The sequence below is a fragment of the Harpia harpyja genome, chromosome 20, assembly GCF_026419915.1.
Source record: "Harpia harpyja isolate bHarHar1 chromosome 20, bHarHar1 primary haplotype, whole genome shotgun sequence".
Lineage (NCBI taxonomy): Eukaryota > Metazoa > Chordata > Aves > Accipitriformes > Accipitridae > Harpia > Harpia harpyja.
The window spans coordinates 7,496,852-7,524,632 of NC_068959.1; the positions used below are offsets into that span (position 1 = coordinate 7,496,852).

Consider the following 27,781-nt stretch of genomic DNA (forward strand, 5'->3'; position numbering starts at 1 on the left):
CCCCGAACAACTTGTATACTTTCAGTTCTCCCTTTTCTGCGTGTAAAGATCTGCAGCCGTTGCAGTCAGGGGAAATCAATGTCACTGACCTAATAGGTAGAAAGCAAAAGGTTGTTTTGCTTATTCAGCTACAAATAAGCTGGATGCTAGCAGGTCAGCTCCAGTTGGGGGCTTATGTCATGTACAACACAAATTAAACTCATGTTTGGAAGAAACTTCAGTGGTAGCTGCCCAGAAGTGTTCTCAGCCTGATGGAGTGTTGGAAGGGGGGGGAAATGGAGCCAATCTCCCTACAACAGCCTGTGTTGCTGCGGATAAGCTTTGTTGCTGGAGTAAATTCACTACTTCAGCTGCAAAACTTGCCAAAAGGAAAGGGTGAGAAGAGAGGTGTAGCGTGGTTTACATTGCCACCACAGCAGGCATAAGAGGCCATAGACAGAATGACTGCCATAGTCTTCATCACCATGATGAGGGATCGTAATCATGTGCTTATGGGCCAAATGAAAATTAACTTCTCACAGTAGATGGCTGTGAGAAGGCCCCTCCTAACTCATCTCCAGAGACCAAGTGCCCTGTACTCATGTCCTATGTGGTAACAGTCCAGGGGCATGCCGTGAATGTGTGGTGTGAGAGACTGCACTGCCTGTGTCCAAGGGATGTTCGGCAACGTGCTGAGTAACTCTGGTGCGTGCTACTCTTTGTGCTCCTCCTTTGGAGGCAAGTGTTTGCAGTGGATATTTTTTGTTTTGGAATATAGACAACTGAAAATTTATGTTGTGATATAAAAAAGGTAAGGGCAAAGAAATAGATTACATGCACTGAATGCAATTCTCTGGCTTTGCCATTTTATGGCATTAGTATTTTACCTATGTGTGTGTGTTTGTTTGTGTTTATGAAGATCTTCCTTCTCAGTGGGTTTATTCCACAGTCCTGGCCTGGCCACTGAGAAGGGTTGTTTTCTCCCAGATGCCTTTCCCCTCATGACGGACAGCTACATTGCACTGTAGTATTGAAGGTGCTGAGCAGCCTTTTAGATTTCTTGTGTCCAGGCTTATTTGAACATAAATATAAAAACAAGCACTGTGACTGCAAACTGGACGTAACACCGCCTGAGGAGCTAGCACAAGGCATGGAGAGCAAATGGGGTATATCTGTGGCTGTGACATAGACTAAGATAAGGGTTACGGTATTCTGTACCAGCTAAAAGATCCTATGTGTTGAAAGCTTTGCACCTAGGCATTGCAGTCAAGCTGAGAGATGATGAGTCAAACAACACTCATTCATTGGCTACTTGGAGATATGCAGTGTTTCACCTGGATGCCGTTGTATGAGATCTTAATTAGCATCATCAAGAAGCCCAAAGTTATTCCTAAACGATGGGCAGAATGGACCAATTTCTGATATGAACTTTCAAGCAAAAAAAAAAAAAAGGTTTTACTGGGGCTGCAAACTCAGCAAAAAAAAATCTCTTTCTCCATATCCTTCTTATCACTTGAGTTCTTCATTTGTGTGCCAATCACATCCAGGCATTGATTATCTTGTGCAGCCTGCTCCTCTGGCTGGCCTGGGAGTAGAGAGCGGCAACTCTGTGTTGTGAAGGCATTCAGGAGCTTTGCAATTTGGCACAAAGGCATTTTACTCGCAAGGGTGAAATGACACAGGGCAGGAAGAAAATAACTGAAGCGATCAAAGTAGTTCAATTTGATAATGCTGAAATGAAATTCTGCTTAGTGACCTCACAAGGAGCCAAGGAAACGGAAGATCATTCAAGACCTTTCCTTCCCAAGATACCGCAGTCTTGGCACCTGATGACAATGGCAGGCTGGAGGTAGTGCTGTGAACAAGGGATGGAGACTGTCAGAAAACTCAGTCGGTTTCAGACCCTCACTCAGGCGTTCTGTCAGACCAGCCTCTGCACTGAACAGTTTTGGTGAGAGACTTCACTTTGATAAATTTACATTTTGCTGATGGAACAAACAGGGTAGAGACTGATGTCCCTCAGGAGGTGATTCTGTTATGCCACCTGGACAGCAGAGCACAAGGGGCTTTATTAGCATTGAGTTCATTCTCTAGGAAGGGAATGAACAAACATTTTTAAGGCTACTTGCCCTGCAAAGGAGCAATACAACAGACTAATTGCAAAAAAATAAACACACCTGGAGCAGACCTTGGAAGGGTTAATAAGGGACCTCGTTACCCTGCCACAGCTGTAGCCAAGTAACCAATTTGAATCCTGGTGTGAAAACCACAGCTGGGCTAAGGGGAGGAGGTGCTGTGAGTAGTAGTGGTGATGGAGGTGCTACTGAGGAGGAGGTGGTCTGTTGCTTGAGGAAGGTAGGTGTGTGGTGAGGGGTAGGAGCGGTACCCTCGTGCTTAATAGGTGTTAGTTTTTTGTGCTGGAACTTAAAGCAGAAAGTTTTTCTGGGTTTCCCCTCCAAAAAGAGGGGGAATTATATCTCCTGGGCTAAGGATGGAGCTGCTGGGGGGTGGGCTGTAGCTAAATTTCAAGTTTAGTAGCGAGGTCTTGTTCTTCAGCTTGTGGGGGATTTTTTGTGTCCTTGTATTTGAGTTGCATAGTCTCATTTCATGGTTTTTTGTTTTGTTTTTTTTTTCTTCTCCATTCAGTGCAAAGACAAATTCCAACCACATAGATAGCCAAAACACTGCAGGTATGATGTTGAAACTGCAGCAGACTGTGAGATGTTGTGAAAACCTTTTCATTTTGTGTTGTGTGACTTGTTATATGCTTATCATCTCTGTGGGACTGATGGTTGGTTTTAAGAATGACTGACTGCAGAAAATTGAGCTCAAAGCCTAGCCTTTGCTACAGGCTTTGTGCATTGATACTTATGTCTTTCGCAGACCTTGGGGTGAGTGGGCCCAGTATTAAATGTGTGACCCATACACTTCATCAGTCATATTTGCTATCTGCTGCACTGTGGCTTGTGAGGCTGGAGTGAATTGCTTAGTCTGTTTTGAGGATGGTTTGTTATCTCACTGGAAATATCATCTACAGATATCTCTGAACAAGTATTTAACATTTGGACAGTTGCAGCCTCCAGCTTCTCCTGTCCTTAGGAGATGCTGGGAGACCAATTGTGGCTGTGTTGCAGCTGGCTGGAAGGTCGCATTTGGTTTGCTCATTTCAGATGGGATAACTATGGCATGAAAGCAGCAAAAAGAAATTTTCATATATATGCTGTGTCTAGGGGAGCCTGTGCTGGCTGTTTTGTGGCTTTCTTTCTCTTGTGCCCTCTTGTTTCCTGTGTGTGGGTCCTTTTTAAAACGTGAGACTGGGAGGGGTCATCTTGAGCATTGAATCCAGCTCCTAGCACCTCTAGGCAATAATATATATATAAAAAAATTCCTCCTTCTCCATGTGCCTTTGCTGTATATAAAATGCTCCCAACTGCCTAAGCCAGTGAGAGCGCCATAAAACGGCAGCTTCCACTAGAACAGAGATCAAGGGCATTGCTTAATTCCAAGTTTGTTGTTATAGCAGGAGATTTGTTAGATAAAATGCTCAGATAATCCTACCAGTTGTCTTATGCTACAATGAAAAGCCAAAGTTGGTGCAGTTTATTCACTTAAAACCAAGACCCTGTTCCCTAGGTGCTTGACTTCTGTTTCATTTTGAATGAAGAATTTGTAGCTTTGCTATAGGTTTCCTTCTCTGGTATGGCTGGGGGGAAGGTGTTTATGCTTTTGAAGAGCAAAAAGGGATTTAACAGCTTGTGGTTGGGGGTTGTTTGGTGTTTTTAATAAAAATAAGCAGATAAAGTGGATGCATTTTGCATTCGTCCTCTGGAATCCCTTGCTGTTGGATGCACTATTGCAGTAATGCTTTTAGACAGAAGGAGGCTGTCTGCATTTGTCTGGCTGTTGTAGTTCGTAGTATCTTGCTCCTTGAAGCACTTGTTGGGTTCACAGGGTTGTGTTCCCAATCACAGGTTCCCTTGCCAGGCCTAACGGTTGAGGTTTAAACCGTAATGCTGTTCTTCCTCTTTGGCCAGTGAAGCAGCTGGGGGAGTGTTACCATCATCAGTCCCAAGGGCTGATGATAGAATACTGCTTTCTTTATGGTAAAACACTGAATTGCCTCTCTGCCACCCACACTTTCCCACTGCCCCAGATATTTGATCATTGGTTTGAATTCAAAGTAGACAGGTCTGTCTCAAATTCCCTTCATGACAGGACCCTCTGCCCTTATCAGAAACTGTGGTGGGGAGCTGATGCTGCCTGTTTGACCTGCTGCATCCTCAAACAGCGAGGAGAGACTGGCTTCTCTGCAGAGTAAATCCCAAGTTAGCAAATCCCAAAGACTGCTCTGACTTGCTGGGCTCTTGGTTTTAGATGCTTCAGTACCTGTGTTGCTTGTGTTCTCATCAGTGTTTACAAGCAGAATTGCTGTCCCCAAAGAAGCGCATTATATTAGGTTGTGTGCAATGCTGCGTCAGCCTGACATCTGGACTAGCTTGTCAGAGCCGGCTTGGGTATTTCTAGACAAAGCAGTGTGCCCAGGGGGTGTTCTTGGGTTCCCATGGGAATTTTTTCTATGGAAGGTAGACTATGAAATGAGTGGCATCTGGAGAGGATAGCAAGTCCCTGCAGCATGTCTTGGAGGTGAACTGCATCTCTCTCTCATGCTAGTCTATGCTAATTTTATGGACCATCCTGTTTATTGGGATCCTGTGGTGTCCTTGTATGACTGCTCCAATGCATCTTGCAACGTAGGACAGAAATACTGAAAAACATGTCACTGTAATGTCCTCTGTATGCTGCACAGGGATCCCTTGTGGGTCTGCCCCTCTCCCTTGCAGTCTGTGGATCACCTCTGCTAGATTGTGTAGGAACAGAGTATTTATTGCCTGTAATGCCAAAGGAGGTGTCCAACAAAGTAGTACGTTAGGAACAGATGTGTATTTTGGTTCTAGTTCTTTCTTTTTTGCTTGATATACAAATGAATCCATGAATACAATTATCACCTATGAACTCTGACAAATTCTGCAATCCAACTATGACATGTGTTTCTTTGTGCTTGGACAGAGTAACAGCTTTTTTTCTACTACTGGAACTGAACTGCCCCCAACCCCAAACATTTCCAGAAGAATGGTGTAGTGTCATGCACACCACTGTCAGAGGAGATCAACAGCTATATATCTGGGGTTATAAGTCTCTTCTGACAAGTAACTTATTCAAATCAGGGAGCGTGATCTATATGTAAAGCCTATAACATCCTGCCTCAATGCACAAAACACCTGGAGCTGGAGTCTTGCATTCTTTATTCAACATCTTTCTAGAAAGAGAATTACCACAGCTTAATTAAACTCCATATTTCTGGATTAGCTTTAATTAGCACAGAGGTAAGGCACTGTACTTCCAGAGTTTTCTTTTGTTGTTCACTGATTATGTCACAACAAATCTTTAACGGTTTTCAAATAGCGCAATTATCCTCTGCTCCTAGTGTCTTGCCAATTAGATACAGCCTTTAGCCATGTTCACTAATTTTGTCTGAAGTGAGCCTTAACTTGCAAATATTGGTTTTCATTTTTTTTTTTGTTAAAAATCATTGGCTATCAGAAATATGTCTCCAAGAAAATAATAATCTAGTGATTCTCTTAATTTTTGGGGATCCAAAATCTGGTGCAGACTGAATTTGAGTTCAGCTGATTGCCCTTCACTTAAAGCATTGATTCAAACTGCTGGATTTATATGCACTTAAAGTATTTGCAACTGTCTCTGAGCTTGGAGCCTTAGGCAAGTCTTCAGAAAAGACTATTTGTTTCCCTTTCTGATGCTTATGCTTTGCCTGTACAGTGTTTTCACAGAGAAGCAGATGGAGACTGTGTGATCTTCAGCTACATGCAGTATGAGTCTTGTGTGTTGACCATTAATTTACTCAAACCTTAGGTAAACTTGGGAACACGGAGACAGTATTTTCCTCTGGTCACACTAAAGAGGAGGGTTATGCTGCATTTGCTGGGAGTGCAATGAGGCTGAGCCAGTAGCTAAGCAGCTGTGCTGTGATTTTTACTTACCATAGTTGTTTCTGCAATCGAACCAAAGCTGTTGATGAAAATGTTGCAGCTGACATTCACTGGTGGGCCTGCATGACAAATACAGATTGGAACAGCAGTTCACTGTGTGCTTATAAGACAAAGTATTTCCACTCTGTAGTGTTAAAACCTATTGTGGGAACAGGGTGAGTATGGGAATATGGTCTGGATGAACCAGCTTAGTCTAGTCTTGGTTCTGATGCCAGTTTGACATCAGACAGTGCTCTTGCTTTGCCTCTGTTCCCCTGTTTGGGATAGTGTTTATATATCTCTTCTGTGAACTGTTTTGATGAAAAGGAACAGATTACAGCCAGGCAGGACAGCTTTCTAGATATCTCGACACTGCTGTATGGGTGGCAAGCTCACCCTGAACATGATGGCAATGCATCTCAGAAAAGAGTTGAGAGACTACTGACAGGCCCTCTTGTTTAGAGCTCTAAACTTTTAAAATACTCATTTAAAGCATCTAAATGTTTCTGAACTAGGACCATATGCTCCCTATGGAGCCAGTGCAGCAGAGTGCTGTAGGGATCAGGCTAGGCGAAGGAACAAGTACCCCATGTGATAATGGTGGTGTCTGCTAAACTCACAGCTGGATAGGAGACTTCAGGGTTCTGCCAGCAGAAGTTCTCTGGCTGTCCTCACAGACTTCGGGCCATGCATCTCCTTGGCTTTATTTGCTTTCAGACCAAAGCTTTGCTTTGCCTGTTTGTATTAGAAAAGTTAAGGGGCCACCAAAGGAGAGGAGTGAGGATTAAGGGATGAAAACATTGTCGTTAGAGGGCATGGGGGTCTGCCTGTCTCTGTGGTACTGGTACCCAAAGGTACCAGTATGACTGGAAGTGGACCACAATATTGCCTGGCAAATCTGAGGTGGAAATGTTGTATTTGCACTGAGGGAGATGCCAAGAGCTGCAGTTCAGCCCAACGCGAAAAGCTGGAAAACACTTTGGAACCAGAGCCATATCTGGTGCCTGGCAAACCAGTGCCTTGCCCATATATAATAAGAGGATTTCTGTAGAGCCTTTACAAGGGGAGGGGAGAAGCAAAAGGGGCCCCTGCTCTAGGGGCTCCCAAAGGACCTGCTACTGGTGCTGCCTGGTGTGTGGTGGGGAAAGGCAGCCTGGGCAGAGAGCAGAGGACACTGCCCCAGGAACCAAGGTCCCCCTTGAACACTGAGGGGATTAATCTCATATCATCCTTGTGACTGATGCTTCTGGGAAGATGAGATCTGTGGAAGTGGTGAGTGTGGATTTTTAGATTATTCCCCCATCTTTTATGGAGATAAGGATGGTGTCTCCATTTCAAACACTGCCTGATGGCTCAGCCTCACTGGGGGAGCGATGCTTGCCAGTTAAGGCCACATCTGCAGTCTGGCAGTTGCTGCAAGGTGAAATACTGGGGGGGAGTAAAGGCTTTAAGGAGAGGCTTGTGCCCCTAATCAGTACAAACTTCCTCCTGTGTGGAAATTAATGGAATCTCCTGATTACTGAGTAACATTTGGAGCTTGGTTTGCCCCTCTTCATTTCTCTTTCCTCCTCTCCTACTTTGGCCTCTTCTGAAACTTTGTGCCTGTTCTCTGTGGGAGTAGGGTTGCAGCCACCTAATGGTAATACTCTCTATGGCTGGGATTTTCTTGGTATGAGTCCCAGGCAATCTGAGCAGGCTTCTGTCTAACCAGCTCCCAGACAGCCATTTGCCAGCTCAGCAGCAGCTCGCACACTGTTCGCTCTGGGCAGCTCTTCCTCCAGACTGTTAAGCATAGGCATGGGCTAAAATATCAGATACAAAATGGTGTCTTTTTTTGCCCCCTTCACCAACCCCTCTTATCCAAAAGGCTTGTGAAGTTTATCCAGCAGCTGAAAGCACACAGTTGATCAGGCTTTACAGCTTGTTTTAACCCTTCTGTAGTGCTCCTGTTGAGCTCAGGAGTAATAGTTTTCATCTCTGGATCCACCTCATGAACCATATAGAAGGTCCATGTGCATGTCATGTCCCGTCTCAAAGGGCACAGCATAAGAAAAAATACTGAGCTGACCTCCTGGATGACTGCATGTGCTCATGACTGATGTGCATGGAAGATTTTGGCCCTCTTCTTCCTGATCCTGTGCTGATGTGAAGCTGAGTGTGGGATGAGCTTGGCCCAGTGCACCTGAAGCAGATTCTCTCCTTGGGGCAGCCCAGCTCTTGTTGAGGCACTGTGCTCTTCCCACTGCGTCCAAGGGGAGCTGTGAGCACTCTGCAGGGTTTTGGTTTTTTGTTTTTTTGTTTTTTTTTTTAAGCTTGTGTGAGGCTCTAGAAACTTCCCTGCCTGCCACTGAAATGTGCCACCTCTGCAGTGGGATGCAGTTGTGAAGGAATAGTTTTCCAGGAGCTGGGTTAAGGGTACAGCCTAGGTGAGAAGCCCCTTGTCCCACACCGGCTGGATTCAACTCTGTCCCTGCCTGAGTTACTGGTTTCATCCTCCAACTTGAACCAAAGCCCAAATGCTTCTTCCTTGTTCTCAGAATGTGAATCCACAGCTAAGTTCAGATTTTACAGCATTTATGGAAAAGCTGCAATCTTCTCTTTGTTAATCTTCCCCTCCCCAAAAATCAATCTGATACGGATCTTTGGTATTATTTTCATTTAGATCTAAGCCATTAAAATGCCCTTATGAGTTACTGCAGTTAATTTAAATGACATGCTTTGAGAGCTACAACCCCAAGCTCTGTAAAACACCTCCTATGCCTCCCATATAAATTGGAGCCTGATTTATGTGTGGGATGCTAAGCCAGCAAAACTGCCCTGTGGGGAAGGTGTAGTTCATTGAAATAAAACTGAAATTAAATTATCTCAAATAAAAATGCAATACAGCTGCCTTCAGCAGGAAGATAATGTATACATTTCATTAAATATTAAAGTTTAATTTCTTTTGTGTGTGTGCATAATTTAGTGGTAGGCAGGTTTACAGGCTGTTTTTTTAACTCTTTGTGATTTGGATAAAAACAGCAGTGTTCTCTGTTGCCTAGTTGATTACCAAGACATAAGCTTCCCATGTACACTTGGGTTTAAGAGCCCAGTATAGAGCTTAGTGTTTGAAGCTGGATGGCAGGTGCTGTCACCAAGATTAATGGGTCCTGGGAGTCCTATGATAGCATTGCCAGTGACTCTCTGGGGGGAGGAGGAGGAATTGGTAGTAGGAAACAAAAGAAATGAATGAAATGAGCATTGAAGAGGGCTGAACAGTGGCTGAGAGGGGGCAGGTCCCACTTTATCTCTGGGTGTGATTCAAGGGCAAATAGCTCTGGGAAAGTGAGCTCAGTTAAAAAGAAAACAAACAAAAAAAACCCACAAAAAACCCAATCAAACCCAAACCCCACCCTTGTTAGAAGAGGTGTTTTGAGGAGCAAAGAAAGAGGTTCTGTTGCCTCTCCCAGGGCCTGCGCCAATGCTGCTTGGCTGCCAGTGAGTATTGGGTGAACTGGGGAAATCAGGTGTGAACTGGAGCTGTGTTGGGCCCTAGCTTAAAAGCCCCTTTACTATGGGGGACAGTGGTGGGTCAGAGCTGCCCCTGGCATCTTGCTGAATTCCTCTGGAGCTGATGGGAGAGACTCCTCTTGGCTTCAGTGGGTGTAAGGGGGGAGCATTGCCCACTATTAGAAGGTGCTGTGGGCAGTGACTTAAGGGGAAAGGAAAGTTGAGGTTTTTCTCCTAATCTGCAAGATGTTCAGCTCCCTGCCAGTCACTGCTTGGTTTGGCAGGATCCCCGATCCCTATATTGAAGTTTTTCCTGCATGTAAAGTTGTTACAAGGTTGTTCCCTTTCTGAGTGGAAGTCAGATGCCTTTCCAGACATCTACAAGGGATCAATGCGCCAAATCTCTCGTTATCATACGTATTTCATATGAACCTAAAGATTGTTCATATGCCATATACAGTTAGGGAGGCATTCATGAGGATTGCATGCAGTTTTCAGTCCCCAAATGAAATAAAGCCACAAAGCAGGGTTTTTGCATACCTTTAAAATTTGGCCTGATCCTGGCATCGTATCCTGAAGTTCGCCCCATCAACTTATCCAAGAAATCGGAAGGAGACATGGGTTTGGGGGCAGATCGTGCTGCTGCTTCAGCTTCTTTGGAGGCCGCCAGGCTGTGTGAGTAGAAAGAAAGAGAGTGTTTCAGTGTACATCCCATGCTGCTGGGGAGGGTTTGGGGTCCAGAAACAGAGCAGTCAGCATCTCGTTCCTGCTGTGAGGCAGGATGGGTACCCATGTGAATTCCTAATGAGGCTGGTCTCTGCTAATTTGTTTGCCCAGCCCAAACATCTCTGACTACAGAATCCCGGCTGCCACCAAAGTAGAAGAGAGATGATGAGTGGAGAAAATCCTTTTGTGAGTTTAGGTATAGCTCCTTGGCATGCCACTAAATTACAAATGTGAACTCTGGCACTGAGCTCCACAGGTAAAATACACTCTGAGATTAGCCTTGGGCAGCAATTACAGCTTAATTACATGGCAAATAGCAAGGAGCATATTTGGTACTCTGACAGTCTAATTTTCCAGAAGGCAGGTAGGATCAGAGCGATCTGGAATTCAAGGCTTAAATGAGCGTCATGTGATTGTATAGCTCCTGCAGAGCCTTGGGGACTGTAGGAGATAGATGTATTTTTTGCTTCCAGCTTGCTGGTCAGTCCAGCATTTGCTATTGGTACCTGCAATGCAGGGGTCTGAGTTCAATACAGCAACACAGCCTGTGGACAGGGAGGTGTGTGGAGTGTGATCCTGAAATGATACTCCTGTTGGGTTGAGGATGAAAGGAAATGAAGGCTTTTGGGAACCTGTATGGCCTCTGGGGCAGAAAGAGTGAAATTACCAATTTATCTGTAGAAGATGAAAATCTAAGGCTGGCAATGTGCCTTCTGACCCTATGGGAGTCTACAAGATCTGCAGGGTGATGATTTGGGCTTACGAAGTCTCTGTTGTTGCCATCTACGCAGCAACAAGTGACCCCTGGTACTAGGTGCTCATTCTCAACTTTGCAGGAAGGTTTGATTTCCAAGACAGGAATAGACACTATTTGGTTCCTTCCCTATGGTTATATGGCTTCTGCTTGAACACAGACCTGTTGCCAGGCTGAAAGTACGGTGTAAAATTGCCTAGACTGGCAAAAACCCCACAAACCCCATAGGTGACATACAATGTGCTTAGGGCAAGAGCTGTCTCTGCCTGTGGGTTCAGATGCCTGATGCTGGTTAACGCCTACAGCCAGTATTGCAATGCAAATGTATAATAAGCCAAAGCAAGCTGCTCAGGAGGAAGTGAGGCTCATTGCTTCACCCTTTGCAAAACTCCTGAATTTTTTAAAGTACCAAGGCTCTGTGGGAACTGTGAGAAGCCACTGTGGCAGAGCAGCTGAGAGGCTTAAGCGTGTTCACAACAGGCACAAGATATTTAGCTACATGTGTCCTCTCAAATGACACCATGGAGTCCTCTTTCAGCATGAGGACCTCACCTTGGGAAGTTTAGCATTTCTTGTATCGCGAAACTTTGCAGTAGTCAAACCTGCTGTCGTTCAGAAAAGTAGTGCTAAGTACTGACACAAGATCTATCAGGAAGAATTTAGGGATGGTTACTATGCATGGCATTAATGTGACCCTGCCCTCAAAGACCTGTTCATACAATGCAAGTTTGAGCTGAGACTCCAAAACCACAAATGTTATTTTGTCAAGAGCATTTTGAACCACCAGGTTCCCTGGGACTTTAAAAATGGGTGGGATTCAAAAGCGCTTGGGTACCATAATTTCAAAACCAGGAGTCTGTAGTAACCTGTATTGCCTTGACTTTCTTCTCTAGTGTTAGGAGAGAAGGCTTGCCAAGCCTTGGTTTTCAATCCTGCAAACTCACAACTGCAGTCTGGCTTCTTTTGCAGGCTGCAACTGTATTAGCATTCTCTGATTACTAGATTTTTGACTGTTAAAAATTGTTTACTTTCTGAAGTAAAGAGGGGAGATAAATTCTGGATCACTTCCAGTGAGAGTCTAAAACTAGGATTTTGTTCACCCTCTATATATTCACAATCCACTCCCACACTGGACCTTATCTGAACTAGCTGATGCACACCCATGCTTGGAGGTGATCTGACAAGGTGTGGATCTAGATTTTACTATAGCCACGTGCCATTTCTTGCCTTGTCTCCATCTCTGCTCCAAGAAACTATGCAAAGCCAAACCAGTCTGTTTCAGGGGTAGATGGGGTTGTGGAAAGGGTGATGTTTTTTAATTTATTTTTCTTTTTTGGTAGAAGGAATACAACAGGGTGCAATTGATTTGCAAACTCAGAAGAAAAAAGCTGGGAGTGGGAGGACAATCAATACTGGGCTCGACTACTGCATTCCAATAGAGTGTCTGCATGGCAATGAGTTGAGAGAAGATTTCAATTAAGCAGCAAATGACTTTGGTAACCAAAGACTTCTGCCACTTCAGCAGCAAGATGCCAGATAGTGCAATACACTGATTTCTTCTCATTAACTGTAGACTGGAGGAAGTATATGGAAGTGGAGAAGTGGGGGGCAGGGGGGGATGAGGCAATACAAATCTAATAAGCTTTAAGTGCAAAAAGATAATTAGAGACTGCAATTCCCCTGGCATTCGTTTAAAAAAAATGAGGTGAAAAAGCACAGAAGTTGGTGCTCAGCTTTCCTGTAAATTCAGGGTGAAAGCCTGCGCTGAATATGTTCACTCCACTTCCAAATGAATGAGTCTCCTGGTATTTCTTGGGTGCCATTTTCTGATTCTTTCTGCATCAAAGTTGCAAGTAAATTAATTTCAAGGGCTCAGTTCCTACATGGAAGTATATGTTTAGATAAACGAATCCCACAAGCATCTGGGAGAGGACTGCCCTGTCACAGCCCCACTGCTTTCTGCAGCTTCATGCCCATCCCTATGAGCAGTTTCTGTGAGCACCTTTGGGGATGTGCTGAAACTGTCAAATGTGGTTTCATGCCTCCTGGTGTGTATTTTAGAAGCTCTGTTTGGCTGCTGTGTGGTGTTACCCAGGTGACCTAGGAATGATGAGTTCTGAGTTTCTTCCAGTTTCTATTTGGTTACTAAATGTTTTCCTAAAATGAGCTGGTAACAACTCCCCCCCCCCCCCCCCCCCCCCCGATTTAAGAAGAAAAGGCAAGAAAGCAGGGGATGAGGGAAGAGCAAAGCCCTTCCAGCAGCAGGCTCTATGGGCAGCAGGCAGATGTGTCTACTCCCTGATCTCCTCAGAAGTAGTAGTAGAAAACACCACTGGGAGCTACAGAGGCTGATCCCCCCCATGCACACACTTTGGAGGGATGGATTGCATCTAACACAACCTTGAAATGTTCACTCAGGTTGTGACAACTGGGCTTTGTTATGGCAGTTTAGCTCCAACAGCACCCGAAAAAGCTATTGGCTTCTGCTATCTTCCAGGTCTGTCTTGACCAGTTCCGTATGTGCTGCCTTAGGAGCTTTCTGGGATTTTCTCCATGCCTTAATTCTTACAGAAGCATCCTTGAAAGTCCCATGGGACTGTTCATCTCCTGGCCCAGCAGAGATGGGGAGAACAAAATTGCCAAGTGATTTGAAAATTATTGATGATAGAAGAGAATTGGAAACTTGGGGTGGGTTGTTGTGTTGTTCAGAGAGAAAATTTATTCTCTGAATAAACAAAAGGAGGCAAAACAGGTAACAAACACTGAGAATTTAGTTTGCATTGGTGCAAGAATGTTGTCTGAGCCGAGAGCATCTTGGTGCATTTTAATAGCAGACAGACAGCGGCTTATCTTATTTATGCTGGTGTAATCCCTAGTGGATCTGGCTGAGAAAGTGCCATGAGGCAATCATCACGGCAACAACAATGGAAAGGATCTCTTCAAAGGTTGATGAACTAGCATAATATTTTGTGATATTAATGCTGGCATGTAAGCAGACACCACCAAGCCCCTAGGAAGTCCAGCCCACGAGCAGGTATGTGAAGGTGAAAGCTGGCAGAGATGAACAGCCCAGCTACTCAGAATTGCATTCCTTAAAATGGAGCGGTTGGGCTTTGCAGGACACCTATTACTGGTTTCTCCCAGCCTATACAGGCACTGTTTGCTCTGTCTGCATTATTTTGTTTCAGCTAAACAGATGATATATTCTTTTAAAAAGTTATTTGGTTTAGAAAGGAGCTCTTCTGCAGTCTGGACATATCAGTTTGCTTGGTTCCCAGTTCCCCAGTTGGCTGTTTCCTCGTCCTCTCCCCATTTGTATGGCCCTTGTGCAATAATTTCATGGGGTTTTTTTTTTTTTTGGCTGTGCCAATGGTTGTCCATCTAATTAAGTCCAACATCACAAACTGCCCTGTTCTGGTTGAACGCAGATACTGAGAAATATCAATTTTTTTCTTTGCGAAGAGGAGAGATGAAGGAATTTAATTAGCACGGGGCCTCTATTCCCCTGTCAAATAATTTAATTGTTAATCATTAATTCTGAGGGTAAAAAATAATGTCTGGCAGCAGAAACACAAACTGTTGCAAAACAAGTGTTTGCAGAGGAAATATCTCCCCGCAAAGTGTGGAAGGCTCAGGTCCCTGTGGTGGTGCAACATCAGTGGCTCAAGAGAACAGCACTGGGTTTATTCCTCTGGTTGGGCTCTCTGCAGATTGGGGAAATAGAAGATAGCTGATCACTTACCCTGGTTCAGTGCTGCTCAGTAAAGGTTTCTGAAGTGGTTTGTTTATTTTGAAATGCAATGCAAGCCAGAAATCTTGGCAGGGATGTGTTGAGAGTAGTGTTCAGGTGAGCCAGCTCACACATTTGTCCTTCAAATGTGATGTTTTCTGTAAGTAGGCATCCCAGGGGAGAGGAATATCCATCAGGTCTTTGAGGCAGGCTGAGGTGACCAGTATAACTGTTTCTCCCACTACCTTCAAAACGAGGCTAGGGCAGCACGGGGTCTTGGGGACACAGGAGAATTGATGAGCTTAGTTTTATTGACTCCAACAGGCTCTGAGCGGCATAATTGCAAAGAGAACATCAGACGGTTGGGCACAGAAAGGCATCGTGCTGTCGACGATTAACTAGCATTACCCATGGTAACTCTCCCCTGGCTGTTCCCAAACTCTCTCCCTGTCCCTGAGACGGTGCCTCTTGGGCACAGAGGCCCCTGAGCAGAGACTGGAGCTCAGCAGAGCCCAGCCTGTGTTCAGCCTCAGCTGATGCTGGGGCTGCCTGTCTCCATCTTGTCCTCAGCAGCTGGAGAGAGGGAGGAAGGACAGAGGAGAGATTTTTCCTGGTGAAAAGGAAAATGGGCAGCCCTAAACTCTGCACCCAGACTGTTATTTCTGACTGCACGTCAACATGTTATCTGGAGGGAAATGCTGCCAGACGCTGGCCTGGGAAGGCTTGGCAGAGACTGCAAGCAGACTTTTTTTTTTAATGATTAGATTTACTATCAAAATGAATAGCACAATCAATATTGATATGCAATTCAATTAAAAAGGATGAAACTCGTTGTCTGCATGTTTTTCTCTGTCACGTTGTCTGAATTCCTGGCCTATAGTGGTAGAGATGGACAGGATAAAAGAGTGGAGGTGCATGGGGAGAAGAGAGCCCTGATGCTATGGTTTTGGCCTGCCATGGTGCAGAGTAGCAGGAGCTCTGAGCATTACAGATGTGCTGGTTGCACAGTACTGATTGCAATCCATGTGGTCATGCTCAACTGCTAGTAATTACAGTCCCTGCAGTATGGATGTGGGGTGTGCTACAGGGGTGAATTTGCAAAGCTAATTCTCAGAGGTGGGGAGGAAATTTGGACTTGGTTGTTTTCTGAATTCAGCTAAGAGCTTGTGCAACAGAGGTGTAAAGCAGACCTGGATGTTGGGACAGGATAGGAAAATAGCCGGGTATGGTGAGACTGGTGAAATATGGAGTTTGAAAACCTGCGAGAAGGAGATTTCACTCTGACAAAGAAATGGGCTATAAGCTATTATTTATCCCTATTCATGGCAGGAGGAGGGGGATGGGAAAAAAAAAAGTAGGCTTGTTAAATGTTGCCGTGTCTGTCTTGGATGGTTGTGCTCTGCTGTGAGCTGTTTAAACCAATTTTAGCTTTTGCACCAGAAGTAACTGCATTGCAGTAGTCACAGGATGTAATCAGTTAAAGTTTTAACCCAAAGGATTCCAAAACACTCTCAAAGGCCCTGCACAACACCTTACCACTGGTCCCTGTGGCTGTACAGGATGAGAGGAGCTGGGAGGCACTTTTCCATGGGCCTCAGGGAATTAACCCCCTGTGATCATTCCCATCCAGGGAAAGCTGCAACAACTTTACTGGAGTGAGAAAAATCTCGTCTTCAGACTGCAGCATTCTGGTGTCTCTGCGTTCCGCTGCCATGTTCCTGCAGCCCATGGCTCCTCCGCCATATGGCAAAGCACCCTGTCCAGAACTATAAAACATCCCAATTACACTGATTAACTCTATGGAAAGACACCAGCACTTGGAACAATTGCTGACGCTGCCTGGACAGAGCAATAAGAAAATAATAAATGACTAGACAATCAGCTGGGGGGTGGGTAGGGAGAAATCTGCATGTTGCATATAGTTGAGATGGGAAGAGCACAGGGAGACCAACAAATTGCATGGGAGTAGTGCTCAGTTGCATGCGAGGTCCCTGCTTTTACAAGGACTGTTGTTCAAACTCTCATATGTTGGGTGGTCACTCTTGCTTATTGCATGTTAAATGAAAAGTGTGTTTTAAAGTCAGTTTTGAGCCACAGGCATTCTCTCTAGTGACATTCTCAACAAATTCCTCTTCCAGAAGCATCTACTGCTCTTGGAGCACAAGTAGGGACTTTCTGGAGATGTATGATCCTAAGCCACTGAGACAGGTTTGAAAACAATTCAAACAGAAAAGCACAAGTCAATGCTCAGGTTTTAATCACTTGTGAACTAAATCCAGCAAACACCAGCATTGACTCTTACATGTGCATATACTGAAGGATTTTAAAAAAAAAAGTTATAATTGCATTTTTCATTGAAAAAACAAAGGAAAAAAAATCCCTGCAAAGACAAAAGCATGTGTCTAGCTTCACACACACTGAATATTCCCTTTAAAGTCAGGGGGGCTAGTCAGATATTTAAAGTTTATGCATAAACAGCCTTCCTGAATGCAGTAAATAAAGGGGGAAAATGTCTTTACAAGACAAGGCTTCATATTCTAGGTAACAATATTCTCTTCACTGATGTGCTCTTGATTTAGCGTTTGGACGGAGAGCTGGGGTGGGAACCTCAATTGACGTCAGAAGGTTTTAGATCACAGACCAGACAAGTGTCAGAGAATTACAAGAAATCGTGGATGCTCTTCTATCTATAGCTCTGCAGTCACACTATCAGTCGTGTTTTCATCAGTTCAAATAACTTACTACGGCAGCTTTTTAAAAACTAGTTTTAGTTTAAGGATTTATGCTGCTCGTTAAGGTTGGATAAGAATATTGTAACTGCTTTTTTCTTTTTTGATAAATCAGAGGTAGTATGAATAGAATTCTTTTAAAAGAGATATAACGTGCAGTGCAGAGTGGTGGTGGGGTTTATCTTCCAAAACTTTTTGCTTTGAAATGTCTCCTGAGCTAACATGCATAACCTCCCTATAAAATTGTGGGTCCCACAGTAAAACTGGGGCTCTCCAATGTGTGTGTTTTGTACTGTGTAAAATGAGTTGCATGATAAGAGAGCTCATTTTGATATTTTCTGATAGAATTAGTTGTCATTGCAACGCAAATACCCTGCTTGGGGATGAATGTTCCTTCTGTGCTGTCTGTGATTCCTGGTGTAATTTATCAGTTTATTCATGAGCTATAATGAAATGTAACTTCTGGAATGAATGGCTAAGCTCTGGGTCCCCTGCCCAGAAGGGCTCTTCTCGCCACTGCGGCTGCCCTCTGACTCTGGTTTCTTCATTTCCCTGACAGGAAAAAAAAAAAAGCCAACATCTTTTCAACCCTGGCAGTGCTGCAGGGCCTGTGTTGGTGCAGGAGAGCAGGTTATGTTTGATGAGGCTTGGTCTTTGTCAGCCACGCTGCTGGGAGATGATTTCTAAGCCCATAGCTCTGTGTCAGGGTGTGATGGATGGGGCTGGAAGCTGGAGGATGCTTGCGATTCTCAGGCACACAGGGTGGCAGGAGAGGTGGGATGCATGCATTTTGGTTTGTAAATCAGATCTTGGGAGTTCTGGTGCAGGAAAAAAAAGAATCTGCGTGTGTGGATATGCCAGGAACTGTTGCCCTGCTCAGCAGTGCTTCCAGAAGGTAAAAGCAGTGGGAGTGAACAAAGAGACAAGATTGTAAAGACACCCCACAAAAAGTCACTTTTTTTTGTCCACAGCCTGTCTTTGCAGTTCTTACAAGACAAGAAAAGGCTGCCTCAACCAGGAATTCAGAGCATCTTGCTTCCCTACTCCCAATTGTGGTAATACACATGGTGTGCAGATCCTGCTGTGGTGTGGGACTTGACCCATCTTGCACAGGGGCTCTTGGCACTAGCAGGGACATCTGGAGCTAAGGATTTTTTTAAAGGGTGCTGATAACAGCTGACCCTTCTATGCTTTCAGGTTTTATACCTCCTCCATAAGAGAGGGGAGGAGGGGCCTGTGCTTTGTACAAAGCATCTTTTTACTTGCATCATCTGAAATAAGAAAAAAAAAAATTCAAAGGAAATCGGGTAAAGGTGAGAAGTCATGAATTTTGTTGGATTTTCTGCACGATTCCTGGCTCAGCTGCATTTTGCTGGTGAACTAGATGCACACAATAGTGGTCCGATCCACCATTGATCCCACTTCTGTTGCTATTTATTGATTTGTGTGTTTACTCCAGCCCTGCTGGGGCTGGGAGACAGGATCTGCATTCTGGGCAAGTGGTCCTAGGGGCAGGCATTGCTGGCAGGGCAGGCGTGGGGAGGGTAGCTGCTGTCAGCAGCTTTCGTCTGAAGGCAATGTGTGTGATGATTGATTGCACTGCAAGCCCAGCTGTTCCATGCATGCGACACTCCTTGTCTTGGCCACCTCTTGGTAGTTTTTTCCCTCTTCACCTGCCCTGCAATGAGGCACTGATAAAAACAAGAGTTCCCTGGCTGTTTGCTACAGCATTTGGGTTTTTGTCTTTTTTTCCCTCTCTTTCCTGGCGGGCTGTGAGCCACAGTGGAAGGGTGAAGAGGGAGAAATCAAAAGGAAAGCAGGTGCAAAAGTACATTCTTTTGTTTCCCCCTCCCTCTCAAAATCCAAATTTCGTGGCGTTTGGTAAATTAAGATTTCTCCTGCTTTTCTCAGCTGGCACTTAGATTCAACGGAGATGTATTTACAGGATGCCAACTGTGTCTATGTACCAGCCAGATGTGGTACAGTCCCCAAATCAGCAGCTTACCATGGTGCATTATATGGATGAAATAATTGTCTGCATAATGGGGAGTGCTCAGCGCGTGTAAATGACGGGTGCATCTGTCTCTATCTATTTCTGTTCTCTGCAGGCCCTCTCTGTGATCTGGCCTTACTGAGGGGACAAAAGCTGTATTTCTGTTTGTTTTTAATTTTTTCAGTTTCTGTGCGTCAGTCTCTTGAAGTATCAGGAGAGATTTAGGAGTAGCACCAGTGGGATCAAAGCATGCAGACCTCCAGGACCAGATCAGCTAGGGCATATCAGCAGTTTCCCAAGAGGTTAAGGGGACTACATCATTTTGCACCAACCGATCATCTTGGCTAAGAAATACCAATGCAAACCACCTCCCCTCGAGGGAAATGGTTTCTGTTGTCTGGCTTTGGAAGTGCAAATGTAAATTGTTTGGATACTTTGGGGGAAGGGTGAGACAAAGAAATGGTGAATTTTGTGTTGTTCTATTTTATTTTTGCCTCTAAGGGGAACTGACCTGCTGAATTAGCAATATTTTTTTTGCAATGCAAAAGTGGCTCTTTTCTGGGCTGTGCAAGTAGGTCTAGAAGTCAGGAGCCAGACAGCCCGGTGTTGAGTTGTCTGGTCATGGCTGCTAGTGATCCTTCTGGTGCCTTGCGCTGGAGCAGCAGGAAGAATTCCTGCTTCTCTCGCTCCTTCCTTTTTGCTTCATTTATCCCAAATTTGGGGTTTTTGTGGTTTTGTTTGTTTGTTTTTGTTTTTCCCCACACCGAAATTACCAAAAGCGCTTGGAATGAGGCTTTTTGTCAATCAAAAAATCGAATCAAGCCATGGAGAGAAGGGTATGCTGGAATGACATTTTTAGCATGTGAAAGAATATGATGAGCCATTTCTCTTAGGTGTGAGGTGCACAAGTGTAACCATACTTCATAAGAATAGAAATCATTGTGCTCTTGCTGATAGATAAAGGTCAAATGAAAGTATGCAAGGTAATGACAGCACAAGGGTAATTTACTGGAAATAACGAAACCCTGATTTAATGTGCCACAACACCAAGAGCCGATACAGGCAAATAAAACAGATAGAAGTCAAAATGCATTATCAGCCTATCTGTTGTCTTAATACTAGTCACTCTGGGATTCTCAAAAAAGCTCCAGGTTATAGAAAATGAGCAAGTGAAACTCAGTAGTTTTAAATGATTTGACATATTTAAATGTTGTGGATTTGATTTGGATGTTGTGATTTTTAAAGCATGATTTATTTTTAAAAACCTTGTCTTTCATCAATACCTAAATAGCAATTATATCCATTAGGTGGTCTGACATCTTGTTCTCAATACTGAAATTTGGTGAGCCCTTTTAACGTGCATGCTCAGATGAAATGAGAACAGACTTCTCTGCTGGCTTTCTATCACAGATGAATGATCAGTGGTTAGAGCTGGGATAATAAAGTAATTTAATTTTGGACATTGATTAACATCTTAATTCAGATGCTGGGATCCTTTTCTATCCAGGTCAGCTCATGAGGATTTGGTGAGATGAATTTCATAAGCCAACAAGGAAAGTGTTTGCCCAAGACTGGGGAAACTCCAGCGTGCTGTTGCATACAAGTGCTTTCCTTTTTGACTTGAATCACTTGGTCAGCAGCAGAATGAACTTTTTAGCCTTTAGTCTGTGCTATTAAATCAGAGACACTTAAAACAGAGTCAGAGGGTCCTTTGGTGCTGACTTGCTTCATACATAAGGGTCTCCAACACCTCCTTCATGGGAGAAGAGGAATAAGGGGAGACAAAATTCCCATGCCTAAATTCTTGTTCTTGAAGGAAGTATCTGTAGACAATTCATATGACGTAATGCCATTACATGTAAGGGCAGGATCCTACCATTCCCTCCACATATTGATCTCTTTCCAGAAGCAGCTCCCTTTAGGGATTTGAACAGTAAATCTGTGTTCTGCCAGTGGGACTTACTGCAGTATAGGTTAATGTTCAATGGGAGTCAAGGTGGGCAGCCAGTCTATATAACCCAAAATCTGCACAGCAGCAGTGCCTCAGAGATGAAGGATATTTTATTAGTGCATGTGAGAAACAGCAATATTTTTTGTAATGTTTTTGTTAAGCAAGGTGACTGTCTATGGTTTTCCTGCTCCTTCCCCCACCCATAATGGGGGGAAATGGTTTTTGCCCAGGCATTTGTAGACCCTTTCTTTTGTTCTGCTCTATCCAAAGAGCAGGTCTGGAGTCATTCAAGGCAGCTCTTTAGAGAGGAAGGTTAAGATTAGACTGTGTTAGAAAATGTTTTACGTTGATTTGTCTTCATTGCCTAGAATGCGAGTGAATTGTTATGGGTGGTTGGAAGTGTGTATCAAAGTCCCTGCAGAAGGCAGGGTCCCAAACGTTTTGGGCTTCTACAGGGATGACACCAAATTACTCTTTCTTTGTGGAATGATTTGTAAGGGTTACTAGGTAGAATTGTCTACCTCATTGCGTTGTCAAACCTTGAATATGTAACACTTTTATCAGGGTCTCTAATGGGACTATTACAGGTTGCAAACCAAAGAAGTTAAAGAGTGTCCTTAAAGCCATCTTGTCCAAGCCTTTGCAAAATCATTTTTATTTTGTGGAGGAGCTGACAGACTCAGCTGAGGCACAACAGGTCATAAGGCACAACTTCTAGTAGATTTTAGCTAGTGTGAGGAAAATACTCTTTAACTACTGAGAATATCTGCTACATTGCTTAGCTTGTGGCTCTGGAAGCCTCTGGTTAGCACTTCATTCACAGGTACCTCTGTAATGTTATCTAGCACTGCAGAGCTATAGCAGAAGGTTTGGAGATAACATGCACATTACTCTCCTTTTCCTTCCCCTGCCTTTTATTTTCTTGTATTTTCAAGAGCCCGAAATCAGCAGCAATCCAATCACCTACTATACTTGTCAAGACTGTTTTAGGAAAAAGTGTCTGTCTTTCCACAAAGTTAAGAGGCATCATATTCACAATGGCATCTTCTTATTGTTTTAAAAACTGGAATTGAAGAGCTCTGTTACTGACAGGAGGGAATATAAAAATGCCAGTTAGAGCAATCCAAAAGGGTCTGAGGCTGGCAGAAACTTTTAGCCTGTGAATCACTTGGAGCAGTAGCCTTGAATCACTCCTCCTAGCTGACAGATTGCTGTTCAGAAGGGGCCAACTCAGATCTTGATTCAGTGAAGGTCATGCTGCTGATTCCTGATATACAGAAATGCAATTAGGACAAGGATCGGGCCCAAACGATTTCAAAGCCTCACAGGACAGTGTCCAGTTGGGTAAGGTGTCAGTTCTAGGCTCTCTCTTATCTCCTAACTTGTATAAGGGGCATTCCTACCACTAGGCTTATGCAGTGGTGTTTCTGGACCACTACAGCTATTAAAAAGTGATGGTACAACAGAGTCCAGGCAAGATCATCACAGGGTAGGGGTAGCTTTTTGTTCTGCATGAAGGAATTCACAGCTGAACCAGGGAATGAACATGCAGTGTATGTAGTTAGACTTTGGGAGAATGTTTGTATATGTCTCCACAGATATAAGCAGGACATCTGGAAGTCCCTGTGTAAATATTGTCCAATCTATTTTTATTTTCAAGAAATAGCATTTTGCCTTACATAGATATGTGTAAGGAAAGGTTGGTCAAGCAGCCTGTCTGTCGGGAGACTCTTTGTCCCCCACCCCAACCCAGTTTCCATCCCTGCCTCTATCCAGGTTCTCAGTAAATGTCTTAGTCACAGCTAAGTGACTGCAGTCCGAGAAGGCAGGTAGCAAAATGGGAAATGCTATTCCATAAAGAAAAGCATGTCAGAATAAGCTGCTTATTGCAAATTCCTTCTAAAACACCCCAACTGTAACAGAAACAAATATCATATTGGCAATACCATAATGTTTGCATTCACACACCAGCTGTTACTCTTTCCCACAGGGTCTTGTTTTTTAAAAGGCTGATGCAGGACATTTTTAAGCAACAGATCTAGTCTTATTTCCTATATTGGCTGTATCTAATTTTCCTTTAGGACTTGGAATTTTTCTTTATTTTTTTGTGGTGTATGGGCTAACATATAATGGATTCTCTTTCCAGAATATTTTTGACAAGCTGACAGTTAAGTGTGGTACACCCTGTAATTTGAAGCAATGCATACTTCTATCATGGATTATTGGATTATCAGCTTGTGGGTTTTTAAACAGTATGTATGACTGAGTGCAGGAGTAATTGGCACACTAAATTTATGAATGACTGTTAATGAATAAACTTCTCTCTCTGAAACTGAAATAGCAAAGCTATTCCTGGACCAGAAAGGCTGGTAGATTTTTGGCCTGTAGCAAATTGAACACATAACACAATGCGGGAGAAAAAAAGAAAAACATTGCTTAGAGTCAATTCTGAGCAGGAATTACTGAATTTTCTTCTTGTTTGGAAAATGATTGCAGTATATAAAACAATTTGGTTTCAACATCTCCCTGTAATTGAATTAAAGAATTTTCAGATTTTCTGAAATTGTTAATTTCAGGAAAACTAGACTTCCAGAAATACCTTTTGTATGCAGTATGACATAATCATATGTAGCACATATGTATATATATGCATATGTATATAATTTATAACAGTATAAACATTTACATTAGAACCTGAAGGGACTGGTTTACTAATGTTTTGAATGCCCAGGACTTCAATTGATGTGCTGAGAATCTGTAAGTGCTCACATGTGTCGTGTGATGCATAAGTGTGCATAATAGAACAGGATCAGCAAGACAAGTATGTATCATTCTCACTTGTTCAGGCAGTTCAGAGGAGAGCTGGACAGATGCTTTAGTGCCAGGGCCATAGGAAACACAAGCCTGGAAATGCGCTTTTTTTTTTTTACTTTTCCTTTTGCCTTCTAGCTTATTTATGGACAATATTCCAGAGCATTTATGTATTGTTTAATCTTGTTTATTTTATCTCTATGCTTCAACACTCTAACTAAAGAGTTTATTGCACATACATATGCTTCCTGTTGTCCACCCCACTGTATTGTGCAGTGCTGCTATACACTTGTGACTAAATAAGATGAGAAAGGATGGTTCTGAAGTACTGAGTGTTGTGCGTTGCTTTTCAGATATTGGTGATTTTAGTGATTTCTAGAACTTCTTTCCTGGTTTGCCTAACAGATAAACATTAAATGCTTTGAGTTCATATTACAATCTTGCTGTCTGATTTTCTGTAGAATTACAGAAAAAATGGGAATATCCCAATTTTTATGCCTGGAAAGCTGTTAGTGTTCAAAAAGGAGAGATACCTCTAGCTAGAAAAGTCTGGCCAGTATCAGCAGGTCTGCTACTGTGATTCATAAAATAATAAGTATTACACCAGTGATGTATATGTAAATAATGTCTGTTCTTTCACATTAAACTTCAAGAAGAGACTTTGGTAAAATAGAGAAATGCAGAAGTAAGAGCCATGCAACTGAAATGAAGTCTAAGATTGACGAGCAAGTTCAGGACATGAAAGAAGGTTTTTTTTCAATTGCTTGTATCTGGCATGTATCACTTGCTAGAGCAGCCTGCATTATTCATGCAAATACAGAAGAGCTTCTACCTTCCAATATTATTTTTTTTATCCACTTAATAAAAGCACTGCAAGGAGAGATGGACCAGAAACAGTTCTTTAAGACTAAAACTGTTTCTTCTCCTACCTTAGCCTTAATGAGAAACTGAACACATCTAAAACAGAGATGAAATACAGCTAGGTGATAACGGATATAATTGCAAAAAGCTCCCTGCATCCCCTTTGGCTTTCACTTAGATTCTGCAAGGGGAGGGATGGATGTTGAAAACAACATGAAAGAAAAAAGTTGGGAAGGAAGGAGGTTATTTCTTTGCTTTCAGTGACTTTAGACATAGCAAGCTGAGGAGATAGGGTGAGCCCTCCTTGAAAAGGAGTCCCACGATTTCTCAAGATAACATAGCTAAGCAGTGAAAGCATCCCACGGAACTCACCTTAACCTGCAATCTGAGGATGGGGAGGGGGCGAGGTAGGAATATTTACCCGGGCAAATTCAAGTGCAGCATTCCCAGCCGCCACTAGTTGTCACTTTGCAACCAGCCGGGGTCGGTGTTTTCAGCACTGCGGTTAGCGAGATTGCGGTGCTAATTAAACGGAGTAACTCCCAAAGCCGCGGAAAGTCCCGAGCCCGGGGCTGTGCGATAGCCAGTCTCGGAGAACCGAGAGGAGGCGAAAAGGCAGCTCGAGAAAGGCGGAACGCCGCTGTCCTCAGGCTGAGGCTGTGCCTAGGGGCTGTGCCCCGAGCTTGGGGTGGGCACGGCGGTCCAGCCCGGCAGTGCCCGGTGCGCACACGCTCCTCCCGTAAAGCCGAGCCTTACCTGAAGAAAACGATTGTCTCCCACACGTAGACTCCGAGCGCGTTGACGTTGCACATTTTTCCAGCTCTCGCTGTGTGTGGTTTTTTTTTTTTTTTGTACTCCGTGAGGGGTGGGCCGGTGGGGTTGGCCAATAAAGTAACCCGGCACTTGGGGAGAATGGGTAGGGGAAGCGAGCCACCCCTCCCGAGGCAGGCTGGGCGGGGGGAAGGCCGGGAGGGCTCCGGTCAGCACCCTGGACAGCGTCTGGCGGGCGGCTCCGGTCAGCACCCTGGACAGCGTCTGGCGGGCGGCTCCGGTCAGCACCCTGGACAGCGGCGGTGCGCGGCGCTCCGCGGCCGCCTGCGGAGCGGCCGGCGGCTCCGCTCCGGCGCTGCCTTGGCTCGTCCCTCCTCTCCGCCTGTGCCCCCGCCACCGCCACTGCAGTGGTGCTCGGGGCCGGAGGACCAGGCTTCCCGCACCGAAATCTCCCTTCAGCGGGATCTCGCTCCGGACATCAGGCTGGCGAGAGGGGGAGACGCAGGGGGTGTAGGTTTGCCATCAGGGTGGTGGGGGTAAGATGGGAGGGGGAGGGGGGGACGACTCTCAACAACCCGGGGCTTTAATCTCCGCTGCTAGCCAGGGTGTCTTCCTAATTACATCCACAGGAATTTGTCAGCGTGGAGCCGTGCTGCAGTCCCGGTTGTGTCGCTTTCCTGCCCGCCGTTTGGCTGCTGTTGATCCCTGCTTCCTGGGCTATTTTCCTCCCGGATAAGTTATTGCTGCTGTAGGGAAGGTGTCCCATTGCTCAGGGCTAGAGCGGAGGGGAACGAAGGGGAAGTTTCTTGGGAAGCACTCCCATTGTGCTCAGAAAGAAAGTGGCTCAGTGTCCTCCTAATGCATCTCATTTCCCCTCTGCCCTCTCTCCCCTGCTAGGACTCGCCAGATCTTGGGAGTTTCTTGCTGCATTAATTTACTAAACTAAAAAAAAAAAAAGAAAAAAAAGAAAGAAAAAAAGAAAAGGAGGGGGAGGTGGAGAAGAGGGAAGGTAGAGGGGAGGGGGTAACTCAGCCTCTCCACCATCCCAAGGCCCTCCTCTTAGCTGTGCTCATTGGTCTCGAGGCTGAAAAAACTACTCTAGGACGTGGTTGGATAAACGCATGTTGTTCAGCAGAAGCTGTTAACCTTTAAAGCGCTGATACGTTTTGGTTTATTTCATTTTTTTTAACCTGAATTGCTGTCTTTTTAAGAAGTCTCTGAAATCGTCTCCCTTGACAGGGCAAGCGTAACGTGCCTTAAGTCTCCATCTCGTGGAAGATCTGCTTGGCTAACAGTTGCTATGTGTTGCTGTTGGCTTTTAAGGAACATCTCTGTTTTGGGGTTTTTAGTGTGTTTTGGTGTTTTTTTTCTCATTGTTTTATTTGATTATTTTTTTTCCCTTTTGCATTTGGTTTTGCAAAGAGGTTTGGCAAACACCAGAGCCATCAAGGCCAGGGCAGGTAAGGAGCATTTGGCAGTTTCTTATTGCAGCTCCAGCTGTGCTCGCAGGGTGCCGAGTGTGGTGGTCGGGGTGGGGAGGAATGGGCTCCTTAGTCACTTTGTCAGTGTGTCACTCTGCTCGGCTTCTCAACTTCTGAAAATTGAAATTAAAACTTAGCTGTCCTAAATAATCTAGGATTTCTTTCTTCTCTCTTGTCCTGGTGTAATGGGATTTTTCTTTTTAAGTTCTGTTTTGTTTACTTGTCCTGTGCTTTGCAAACCCCCCCTCCCCCATGGCAAAGAAAGAGTCACTTTTAACCCCTTTTTAGCTGCTTTTAATCTATTCAAAGACTCATCCCATCCCACGTTGGAAGGGTGGAGGTGAAATGGACTGCTTGCTCCACCACTACTGTAGCCCCCCAGGCTAGGAAATAACCAAGTTTTTCTTCTCACTTTGGGTTGTATCTCAAATACCTTACTACCATACTAAAATTCACCTG

General features: G+C 44.3%; 1 protein-coding gene across 2 annotated transcripts in view; it reads right to left on the reverse strand.

Moving 5' to 3' along the window:
• GLRA1 (glycine receptor alpha 1) overlaps positions 1-27,163 on the reverse strand; it is a 39,625-nt gene extending 12,462 nt beyond the window's left edge. For both annotated transcript variants that reach the window (XM_052772132.1, XM_052772131.1), the window contains exons 1-3: positions 25,827-27,163; positions 10,056-10,186; positions 6,039-6,106 (exon numbers count right to left, since the gene is read on the reverse strand). In XM_052772132.1, coding sequence (XP_052628092.1) covers positions 6,039-6,106; positions 10,056-10,186; positions 25,827-25,882 — 255 coding nt within the window. In that variant the 5' untranslated portion in view covers positions 25,883-27,163. The remainder of the gene's footprint in view (positions 1-6,038; positions 6,107-10,055; positions 10,187-25,826) is intronic.
• Between the last annotated feature and the right edge of the window lie 618 nt (positions 27,164-27,781).